This window comes from Oncorhynchus gorbuscha, linkage group LG22 (genome assembly GCF_021184085.1).
Source record: "Oncorhynchus gorbuscha isolate QuinsamMale2020 ecotype Even-year linkage group LG22, OgorEven_v1.0, whole genome shotgun sequence".
NCBI lineage: Eukaryota > Metazoa > Chordata > Actinopteri > Salmoniformes > Salmonidae > Oncorhynchus > Oncorhynchus gorbuscha.
In genome coordinates, this window is record NC_060194.1 from 29,330,997 (window position 1) to 29,343,464 (window position 12,468).

General features: G+C 40.3%; 1 protein-coding gene across 1 annotated transcript; it reads right to left on the reverse strand.

Moving 5' to 3' along the window:
* Nucleotides 1-800: 800 nt before the first annotated feature.
* Nucleotides 801-9,701, reverse strand: LOC124009485 (cyclin-dependent-like kinase 5). Its single transcript, XM_046321301.1, has 12 exons — nt 9,456-9,701; nt 9,008-9,096; nt 8,827-8,894; nt 8,571-8,631; nt 8,307-8,363; nt 5,389-5,484; nt 5,143-5,217; nt 4,952-5,048; nt 3,513-3,582; nt 3,276-3,336; nt 2,980-3,060; nt 801-2,663 (listed from the first exon to the last, which is right to left on the reverse strand). Exons 1-12 carry the CDS (start codon nt 9,490-9,492, stop codon nt 2,577-2,579), a joined length of 879 nt encoding a protein of 292 aa, XP_046177257.1. The 5' UTR covers nt 9,493-9,701; the 3' UTR covers nt 801-2,576.
* Nucleotides 9,702-12,468: the final 2,767 nt, after the last annotated feature.

Consider the following 12,468-nt stretch of genomic DNA (forward strand, 5'->3'; position numbering starts at 1 on the left):
ACAGAACATGGCCAAGATGTGTAAAAGTTCATAGATGACCAGCAGGGTCAAATAATAATAATCATAGTGGTTGTCGAGGGTGCAACAGGTCAGCACCTCAGGAGTAAATGTCAGTTGGCTTTTGATAGCCGATCATTCAGAGCATCTCTACCGCTCCTACTATAGAGAGTTGAAAACAGTAGGTCTGGGACAGGTAGCACGTCTAGTGAACAGGTCAGAGTTCCATAGCCGCAGGCAGAACAGTTGAAACTGGTGCAGCAACAAGACCAGGTGGACTGGGAACAGCAAGGAGTCATCAGGCCAGGTAGTCCTGAGGCATGGTCCTAGGGCTCAGGTCCTCTGAGAGAAAGAGAAAAAGAGAGAATTCGATTCTTAAATTCACACAGGACACCAGATAAGACAGGAGAAATAGTCCAGATGTAACAGACTGACCCTAGCCCCCCTGACACAAACGAATGCAGCATAAATACTGGAGGCTGAGACAGGAGGGGTCGGGAGACACATGGTATGACATCACTCCATGATATGAGTTCCTTCAACTATTTGAACCATTTGTGTAACTGAGGTATTCTATTTGACAATATTTGGTGCAAAAAGTTACTTTAAAATCCTGGGTGATGGGCCATGGTAACATCTTAACAGAAATTCACTCACGCCAGCTGGTGCATAGGGCAGAAAGTTGGAAAAGGCGCTCCAGTTCTGGTTGTTGACCATCTTTTCCACCGTGCCCCTGCTCTGAAATTGATGGAGCTTTGTCTTGATTTTACTGAAAAGGAAATTATTTTCCAACAACAACAAAAAAATGTTGAGTCCACTTTATTGAATACCGAACCATTGTTTTAAAATGTACACAAAAAGACCACTGCTGACAGCAATTGTCTAAATACTTGACCCAAGTTTTACAATAAAACAATGATAATAATAAAAGTGCAAAGTCCACTCTTCTTTCAAAATAGAAACGAGTCATATTTAAACTAATAATCTACAGCAGTCTTGTCTAAAAAACAAGCACTGGAATCGCTTGTCTTTACAGATGTAGGATCTTAATTTTATCACCCTGTTGCAGGAAATTTCCTGCACGGCAGGAAATGCAAAGTTGTAGTGTATTTGAGGTTTAAAAGGCTTCTAAAGTTTGCAATTTTCACTTTAAAATGTCAGACTTGATTTGCACCATCTAAAAATGTATCAAACTCTACAAAAATGTCTATTAATTATAATCCACACAATAATTCACATTTCTGCTGTGAGAAACTGGTCAAATTAAGATCCAACATATCTGCATGTGATAATGGAATTGAATCTCAACTCAGATGCAAACATCAATGCACACTATAAAGAGCTGTAAAATGCCATGGAACTAAGTGTCACAAATATCATTATTTGAATAAGAAGAGCATATACAACTCCTGAAAGTAATTTGTTTGATAGAAAAAAAGACAATGCACACATAAGCAGACATTCAATTATCAATAAATACATGCATTCTGCTTGTCATCTTACATCATCAAAATACATATTTCCCCTATCCATGCACACCAATGTTTTGGTAGATTACTTATAATGGTGGCTTTCGTGGGATAAGTAGCTGGAGTAAAATAACACTGAAAAATGTGCTAGTTCCTTGCCAAAATTAAGTTACCCATCTGAGTGAACACAGTCAAAGTCAGAGTGGTGCAAAACAATCGTAATGTGGTAATACAGGTATCAGTGGATTTCCTCCTCTCTTCACTTTCTCTTAAACTATAAGAGATTAGGTCAATTATGAAAGATTGTACAAAGTTACAAAAATGTAACTATAAAATAAAAGCAATGACTCAAGTTTGTATGGTCCACTGTTCATAAAATATATCAGTTGGCCCCAGCTTTGACAATACCGACTTTCAGTGTTCAACTTTACTTGACAGAGTAGATGAGATCTAAACTATTAATAAAAGCAACTGCCATTTACAAAGTGCACAAAAAAAATCAAACACAAAAAGCTAAACAGCAAGCCTGAGAAGTAACTGATTAATGTGCCTCCCCCTCCATTTTACAATCTCCTATTGTAAGTGGAATATTGTTATAACTATGATGAAGAACAAGGGAAATATGCAAGTCTGTCTCCAATCTTATGACCAATTAATGCAATATTGACAAGTTAACAGCAGTAGCACATTAAACCTATTTGAACAATGTATCCAAATACCTACATTTTGCCAGTACATTATGCAACTTCAATTGTTCAAACCTCTTACTATGCTGCACAGCTATTGGCTCAGAAGGATTCACGGTTTCTCTGGGTCCAGATTTGTTATTCAGCTACATGCTATATGTTTCCATATCAGTGCGCTTCACAGACAAAAGCAGACATGTTTGCTAACAAAATCTAAAATATTGCAGAGCCCACAAAGACTTGATTCCATTTGGAGGCACAACAAGATGAACTGAAGGGAAGTGTCTTAGTCAAAACAGGTGCTGCTGAAGGATGAGCCTTGTAGGGAGTCGGGATAGACAGATCCATGTTGAGAAGATGGGAGTGAAAGAGGATTGATTCCGATGGAGGAGGTTCAGTTGAGTGACGTGTTTGGGCACCTCATCTACGGTGGGCAGAAATCAGCAAAGTAAGGGTGTTGTAATGCCTCCTCTGCAGAGATCCTCTGGACAGGATTACACTTCAACAGATTCTAAAAGAGAAAACATAAATAATGCAAGTCAGATGTGTGTTGTTTGTAAGGCAACATTTCTTAAGTATTCAAGTGGCATTTGGGAAAAGCTTAGCACTGACTCCAACTAGTGACAACGTGACATTCCTGTCTAAGCTGTCTGCCAGGAACACTACACACAACTAGTTTGTTGTAACTCCACAGTGTGGGTTTGCTCATATGAATTCAGAGTATTTCAGTGAAGGACATTGCATTGTAAGTTTATGTTAACGTCAAGGAATGATATAGCATAATACATTGTATACTGATTAATATATTGGTTATGGGGGGGACTAACCTGCAGGAGATCCCGTCCTGTGCTACTGAGTTTGGGGACAACATTCACCAGTGAGGTCGTGGCTGGATACATGGGGTACGGCTGTAGTTAAAACCAACGATAGAGAAAATGGATGTACAGCAAACAGACAGCAGCGCAGAAAATATTTGTTCCATCTCTTATCGATGAATCTGATCTACAAATGTCAATTACTCTCATACCTTGTAAATCATATATTGTTATTTTCCTGAAGGCAGTAGAAAACATGAGTTTCTGTATGGTCATCAGTAATTGACAACATCAGTGGGATAGCCTACCTTATAGTCTGGAAGCTTTGTCATTGTCTGCCACTGTTCTTCAGTTGGTGTACCCAACAATGTGCCACAGCATTAAGGAAAGACTTTCACCAGTAAATAGGACTGGTAAAGTTTAGTCATTGCAATAGATTCATCTCAACAAAGTGGACCAACTTTAGTTTCCGTGTCTTTGTTTCTACATACCACACAGACAGCATATTGAACCTGGTTACCATCTAAACATCTCTGAAAGGATATCGGAAGATCCTCTTCAGCTGGTCATCAACGTCATTACCCGGAAACAGGGGCCTTCCAGCGTTTGCCAGCTCTAAATGAAAAAAAAGCTAATGTTATAGAAGATCAACAAAAGGTAGAGGCCCTAACTTATTTACCTACTTTATAGTCCCCATGGGAAATATTGTTGCAGTGTCATGTCCACGTTTAAAGTGGCGTTTAAATACAAAACAAAATTGACAATAGAACTTTCCTAACAGTTACATACCAATATAAAAAAAATATATACATCTATAAAAAACAATTTTAAAGACTAGCCTGCTGGCCTTACTGAGTCAATAGGAAAATTAGCTGGAGCTATTTAGGAGGGATATCACACCTGGCACAAATGATTGTCTAGTTGTGTTTTTCCTGCTGAGGGGTGCCCTATACCTGCGCCCAGAGGGGAGCAGTTCAAAGTCCTGGTACAGGGGGTGGCTTGGGTCTAAAATTATTTTGCGAGCCTTGGAGGGCCTTGACCTTAAATATCTCATCCAGGCCTTTCTGTTTGACTCCAAGTACCTTGCTTTGGTAATGATCCTTCTTAGCAGATTTCTCTGGCTGACAGTGTCATTGCTAAACCAACAAACAATTCAAAAAGTTAAAATACTTTCAATGAAAGATTTGTAAAACAGAGTGAGTATAGTACAGCCTACATTAAAAGATCCCAGCTTTTTGAGAAAATAGTCTCTGTTGGCTCTTTTTGTAGGTCAGGTCTGTACATTTACTCCACTGAAGTTAATTGTCCAAGAGGACACCAAGGTATTTGTATTCCTCTACAATCTCTATATTCTGACCTCTGACAGATGTTAAGGAGGTGGGTGTTGTACACTTCCTGAAGTCTATGCACATCTCTTTGGTCTTGAGGACCAACTGTGATTCCTCACACCACTCTACAAAGTCATCTAGGACCGGGAGATGATGTTCCTCGTCATCATGCAACAGGCTGACCAAGTCAGTGTCATCAGCGAACTTAACAAGGTGTCTGTCAGGATGGTGTACAATATGTACAGGAGTGGGGACTAAACACATCCCTGAGGAGAGCCTGTGTTGGTATTGCGTATGTCTGACACGTGGGGACCTATTTTGACTCGCTATGAGCGTTGGCTCAGGAAGTCCAACAACCACAAAACCAGCCCCCCCATCTAAAGAGCAGTCCGAATGAGTCTCTGTGCAAGAATGTAGGGCTGGATTATGTTGAAGGCAGAAGAAAAAAATCAACAGAACCCTAACATGGGATTTGGCACCCTCTAGATGTCTATAGACCATGTTAAGGAGGGTAAGAATGGCATCATCAACTCCTCTGCTAGGCAAAATGAAATGGGTCGAGAAGCTTCTGGGTGACTCAGAGAATATAACACAGGTGAGTGTACAATCATCCCCTTGAACTTGTTGTGCAATTTTGACCTCAAGGTTATACATACCTGCAAATATGCATCCAGCAGACCACATGTCAATAGAGGTAGAATAAAGCTTAGCACCGAAGAGCACATCTGGGGGCCTATACCACAACGTCACAACCTACAGAGAGAGAGAGAAGCTTGAATGTCACCAGTAATTTAGGCATTCATTTTCTTTGCTCGTATCCAAATTAATACAATAATTGTCATATCACCTCTGCTGAGTAACATCTCACTGGGATTCCAAAGGCTCGAGCCAAGCCAAAGTCAGCCAGCTTCAATTCCCCATTCTAAAAGGAACAAATCATTCCACATTGTAGACTATGGAAAAGGTCAATGATTTTCTCACGAACCAAGCAAGATCATTTCTGTTTAAGTTAAGATACTTACAGCACAGTGTATCCTCTAACTTTCAAGAACTAGAACTTAACCAGTCAAAGCCTAACTTTCCACTGACTTACCCTATTGATGAGGAGGTTCTGTGGCTTTAGGTCTCTGTGGAGAACATTCCGACTGTGGCAGAAGGCAAGCCCCTTCAACAGCTGGTACATGAACGACTGCACATACAGAAAGTAGGGAAAGACTGAGTTAAGCACAGAGATACAGAAAGACAACAAAGCTGTAATACTTCATTCTCATTATTAATGAGAGAGGACATTGGTGGTAGTCTTCGGAGTTACACGACAATTTGTGTCACACAGTGGAGGCTCCTCAGAGGAGGAAGGGGAGGACCATCCTCAGTGAATTTTATAAAAAATAAAAAGGTATAAACATTTAAAAAGTTATAATTTTTAAATGAAACTAAACTAAATATAATCACGTCAACAAATAATTCATTAAAACACACTATTTGGAAAGAATATAGTAGCCTTCAACAGAACTCTGTAGAGTAGGACAATGGTGTAGCCGGAGGACAGCTAGCTTCGTTCTCCTCTGGCTATATTGACTTGACAAAACCTAGGAAGCTCATGGTTCTCACCCCCTTCCATAGACTTATAGTAATTATGACAACTTTCAGACAATGTCCTACAGCCTATCAGAGCTCTTGCAGCATTTTATTTTTTATTTAACCAGGTAGGCTTACAACTGCAACCTGGCAAAGATAAAGCAAAGGAGAGCGACACAAACAACAACAACAACAGAGTTACACATGGAATAAACAAATGAACAGTCAATAGCATGATCTGACATGTTGTCCACCCAATCAAATGATCAGATAATGAATCTAGTACTGAAAGCTACAGCTAGCTAGCACTGCAGTGTATAAAATGTGGTTAGTAGTTGACTCAAAGAGAGAGGAAGACAATATTTGAACAGTTCTGAACAAATTAATTTCTTACAAAATGAAGGAGAAGCAAGCGTCTTTTTTTTCACTTTCAGTTTCACTTAGCTAGCAAATGCAACTAGACATTGAAACACCCTGCTCAAACAGAGAGATGCTATGTTAGCTAGCTGGCTATGACTTTTCAACACAACACTGGAACTCTTCCAAGTCATGGTAAGCTTTTGGTATTACTAATTTATTGCCACCGGGCCCGCCCGTGTAACTGCTTACTGACTGTACACTAACGTTACTGCATGATTGTAGTGGGTTTACTAACGCGTTAGTTCTATTAGCTACATTGACTATGACATTATTGCAAGTAAAACTAAATGCATCACTACTCTGGACGATTCTGACTTAGAATATGTGGACAACTACAAATACCTAGATGTCTGGTTAGACTGTAAACTCTTCTTCCAGACTCACATTAAGCATCTCCAATCCAAAATTAAATTGGCTTCCTATTCCGCAACAAAGCATCCGTCACTCATGCTGCCAAATATACCCTGGAAAAACTGACCATCCAACCGATCTTCGACGATGTCATTATAAAATAGCCTCCAACACTCTACTCAATAAATTGGATGCAGTCTATCACAGTGCCATCCGTTTTGTCACCAAAGCCCCATATACTACCCACCACTGCGACCTGTACGCTCTCGTTGTCTGGCCCTCGCTTCATACCCGTCGCCAAACCCACTGGCTCCAGGTCATCTACAAGTCGCTGCTAGGTAAAGCCCCGCCTTATCTCAGCTCACTGGTCACCATTGCAGCACCCACCCGTAACATACGACCCCCAAAGCCAATTCTTCCTTTGGCCACCTCGCCTTCCAGTTCTCTGCTGCCAATGACTGGAACAAACTGCAAAAATCACTAAAGCTGGAGACTCTTACCTCCCTCACCAGCTGTCAGAGCAGGTCACAGATCACTGCACCTGTACATAGCCCATCTGTAAATAGCCCTTGCAACTACCTCATCCCCATACTGTATTCATTTATTTATCTTGCTCCGTGGCACCCCAATATCTCTACTTGCACAAGCATCTTCTGCACATCTACCATTGCAGTGTTTAATTGCTATATTATAATTACTTCGCCACCATGGTTTATTTATTTCCTTACCTCCCTTATCTTACCTCATTTGCACTCACAGACTTTTATTTGTTTTTTTCTACTGTATGTTTGTTTATTCCATGTGTAACTCTGTTGTTGTATGTGTCGAACTGCTGTGCTTTATCTTGGCCAGGTCGTAGTTGTAAATGAGAACTTGTTCTCAACTAGCCTACCTGGTTAAATAAAGGTAAAATAAATAAAAAATACTTTACATAATATGGTGACAACGATGTAGGCTGTGTGTAGTGGTTTAGCTTGGAAAGTTTTTTTTTTGCCTGGTCACATACAGCTGACGTGTTGTGCATTGAAGTCCACAAATGAAGGGAAGAGGTGAGAGGAGGAGAGCGCATTGATACGAGAAGGAATATAAACGTGGCTGCTATGAAAGTGAACTATGTTTAAGCGTGATCAGTGGTGTATTAATTCTGCCGATTCTGTTCAAAAACGTTTCTTAAACAGAAACAAAACGAGGACCAAAACCTGAATTTGTCCAATAGAAACTCGTTTGCAATTGTTGGACTAATGATTATAGCCTATATCAGCTAGATGCAAGCAAGTGTGCAAGGCAGTATTGAATATCACTGTCTGTCACCTCAAACTTGTCTCTCGACCTGTGTGCACCTACTTTCATTCATTGGATAGATTGTAGCGACCTCATGATGGGTTTAGGGAAAATTTGAGTAACATGTAGTAGCCTAAACCTAACACTGTTACATTAAACTGGTTGAATGGAATATGAAAGAGTCTCATCCAATATGCTGTAATAGAAATAAGGCTATGATATTTAAAAAAAATCCTCCCTCATCTTAAACGGCACTGACCGCCACTGGTGTGACATTACATGCATTTGACTTAGTTACAGTCATGGGACATCATGGTGTGGTTACACAAACATGTTTCTCAGAGCCATATTCTGCACCTTATTTGAATCTCAATAACTCACCTTGACAGTTTCTGGATCTAGGTCTCCATTGCAGCTGTCAAAGTATTTCTTTAGATCCTGTGGTTGTAAGAGTCAAGTTAAATCACTGCACCCCAGAAAAAGAAAATCAGACATCAAATCAAACAAGTGAATCACTGGGGAGAAATGTTTTATCTTGTGGGCGGGCACTTCTACTTTAAATTGGTTTTGGTAAATTGTCATAGCTAAAGCAACAAACTCCTCTTCATACAAAAACGGCATTCACATACATCTGGCAGCACTCACCTGATCACAAAATTCAAACACCAATGTTAACTTCTTGTCACTGTGCAGAACATCATGCAATCTAGGAAAAGCAAAATTAAATGTGAATTAAACTCTATGCATAGCTAGATATTTAATATAATGCTAGAAATTACACTGTTGAAAAGTTATTTACTAGTCACTTAAGTTCTGATTCGGGAAGATGTATGCCATACAATAGTTGGACATAGCTAATTTATGCATTTTCAGAACTTGACAAATTTCACATCAGACATACCTCACAATGTTTTTATGCTTCAGTTCTTTCAGGAGGCAAATTTCTCGCAGGGCAGAACTTGGGACCCCCTACAAGAAACCAGCAAGCAAATTGAGCCGTCAACAAATATGCCATAACCTTAGCAAACTAACCAGTTGACTAGCTTTAGCATAGCTATATTTGTAGTCTCAATAATTCCTACCTCATCGTCGTCATCCAATCTCACTCTTTTTAAAGCCACGATTTCATGCGTTTCTCTATTTTTTGCTTTGAAAACAGTTCCATATGTGCCTGCAGAAAGAAATCACAAATTTTTACTAGATGGCTAGCTAGCTTGGCTGAATGGGTTATGTTAGCTTGCTTAGCTACATTGCTAGCTAACTTGCCCATGACTGGAATAATGACGCTAGCTAGCTCAATTTTAATTAAATTAACTGACTAAATTTTAATTGTGGCTTAATCTTGCTGCTAGGTAGGAAAGACATTGTCAAATTAGCTAAATATTATCAAACGTGTGTAACATATCAATGTCAATGACTTGTCATTCAAAATCGCTAGCTGGCTAACGTTAGCGATCTAGCAATGCTAACAGAAAACAACATTATTAGATAACATTAGATATTATCCGGGAAAGAAACAGACACACTTACCCTCTCCAATCTTCTCAAGTTTTTCATACTTCTGCATATTTTGTCAATAAAGCTAGCCTTTAGCTAGCTAATAGTAGTGGAATGCAGCCCCAGTGGAAATGTTGTTAACGAACGTTCGCTAGCCTGCTGTTATTCCCAGCTACAATGTTGCTGCTTCACCGGCATCTATAAAGCGGTCAAATTCTGAACTGCAACATGCGGTTGAATCACCACCCATTCCCTCAGTGAAACAGCATTCATGTGGATAATGAACCTGTAATGACTGTCAATCTTAGAAATATTTTCAAAAATGTAACATCTCTAATGTTACCTTCTAACGAAATCCTCAGACATTGGTCCAATTAGACAGCCTGTAGGCGTACAATCTTGTTAAATATGTTAATAGTTTAGCTACATTTACATTTAGTCACACACACACACACACACACACACACACACACACACACACACACACACACACACACACACACACACACACACACACACACACACACACACACACACACACACACACACACGGGAAACATGTTTACATTGCCAAAGTAAGTGAAATAGATAATAAACTAAATAAACTAAAGTAAATTAAACAATCAAAAAATAACAGTAGACATTACACTCACAAGTTTCAAAGGAATAGGCACATTTAAAATGTCATATTATGACTATGTACATAGTTAAAATGATGTGCAAATAGTTAAAGTACAAAAAGGAAAATAAACATAAATATGAGTTATATTTACAATGCTGTTTGTTCTCCACGGGTTGCCTTTTTCTTGTGGCAACAGGTCATACATCTTGCTGCTGTTATGGCACCCTGTGCAATTTCACTCGATAGATATGGGAGTTTATCAAAATTGGATTTGTTTTGGTATTCTTTGTGGGTCTGTGTAATCAGAGGGAAATATGTGTCTCTAATTTGGCAGGAGGTTAGGAAGGGCAGCTCAGTTTCTACCTCATTTCTGGGGTTGTGTGCATATAGCTGGTTTTCATCAACACCACCGGCCTTTTTGGGGTGGAGGGTTTGTATTTGGTCCTGTAGTTCATTCAATGTAATTGGAGAATCCAGTGGGTTCTGGTAGTCTTTAATAGCCGATTCTAAGATTTGTAATTGATCATGTATATGTTTTTGCTGTTTGTTCTCTGTTATAGAGCCAACAATATTGGAGAAGTGGTTTATCCATACATCTCTATTTTGGATAGATACGTCTTCATGTTGTTGTTTGTTTAGTGTGTTTACATTTTCCCAGAAGTCGTTAGATTCCTTCCATCTATAGCATTCCTTAATATTGTGCAGTACCTTTAGGCTGACACATCATCCTTGTGATGTTTCTACAACTTAATTGAAGTCCACATGTGGTAAATTCAATTGATTGGATTTGATTTGGAAAGGCACACATCTGTCTATAAAAGGTCGCACAGTTGACAGTGCATTTCAGAGCAAAAACCAAGCCATGAGGTTGAAGGAATTTTCTGTAGAGCTCCGAGACAGGATTGTGTCGAGGCACAGAGCTTGGGAAGGGTACTAAAATATGTTTGCAGCATTGAAGGTCCCAAAGAACAGTGGCCTCCATGATTCTTAAATTGAAAAAGTTTGGAACCACCAAGACTCTTCCTAGAGCTGGTCGCCCGGCCTAACTGAGCAATGAGGGAGGGGGGTCTTGGTCAGTGAGGTGAGGTGACCAGGAACCTGATGGTCACCCTAACAGAGCTCCAAAGTTCCTCTGTGGAGATGGGTGAACCATCTCTGCAGCACTCCACCAATCAGGCCTTCATGGTAGAGTGGCCAGACGGAAGCCACTCCTCAGTAAAAGGCACATGACAGGTCTCTTGGAGTTTGCCAAAAGGCACCTAAAGGACTCTGACCATGAGAAACAAGATTCTCTGGTCTAATTAAACAACGATTGAACTCTTTGGCTTGAATGCAAAGCGTCACGCCTGGAGGAAACATGACACCATCCCTACGGTGAAGCATGGTGGTGGCAGCATCATGCTGTGGGGATGTTTTTCAATGTAAGGGACTGGGAGACTAGTCAGGATCGCTGGAAAGATGAACGGGACGAAGTACAGAGAGATCCTTGATGAAAGCCTGCTCCAGAGCACTCAGGCCCTCGGACTGGGATGAAGGTTCACCTACCAACAGGACAACGACACTAAGCACACAGCCAAGACAACACAGGAGTGGCTTCAGGACAAGTCTCTGAATGTCTTTGAAGGGCCCAGCGAGAGCCCGATCTAACATCTCTGGAGAAACCTGAAAATAGCTGTGCTATTGGGAGAATGGGAGGAACTCCCCAAATACAGGTGCGCCAAGCTTGTAGCATCATACCCAAGAAGACTCGAGGCTGTAATCGCTGCCAAAGGTGCTTCAACAAAGAACTGAGTAAAGGGTCTGAATTCTTAGGTAAATGGTTTATAATACATTTTTAAAATCATCCTCCCTCATCTTAAACAGCACAGACCACCACTGATCTACCCGTGGGTTAAGTCAGCCTCAGTTGGTTCTGTTTTTTCTCCTGCAGAAATTCCAGTTGAAAAACTAGGGATGGTTGGAAGAATTTGTCACACTTATTCCCTCTTGATTCCAGAAAATCTGTTTTCACTTTGTCATTATGGGGTATTGTGTGTGGACGAGGGAGAAACATATTTTATCCATTTTAGAAGTAGTCTGTAAGGTAACAAAATGTGGAAAAAGTAAAGGGGTGTTGTGACGGCCCTCCCACTCTGTCTGCAGTATTCTCTCTTTGTTCTTGTTTCCTTATGAGGGTCGTCAGCTACAGCTATATTATCTCCACGTTGTCTCCCTTTTGTTCCGGGCTTTGATCCGGTTCGTGACAAGTCGGGGCTCATCCGGATATTTGAACGTATTGATTTGGGAGACCGTGGAGGTACGTGTTTGGTTTGCATATTTTGTTTGAAGTAGATAGATCCAATATTGGTTGCTTTTGTTTTTTGGTTTGTGTGCTGCGTTGGAGAGATAATGGTTAATTTCCAGGCCCTGCCTAGCCTGGAAACG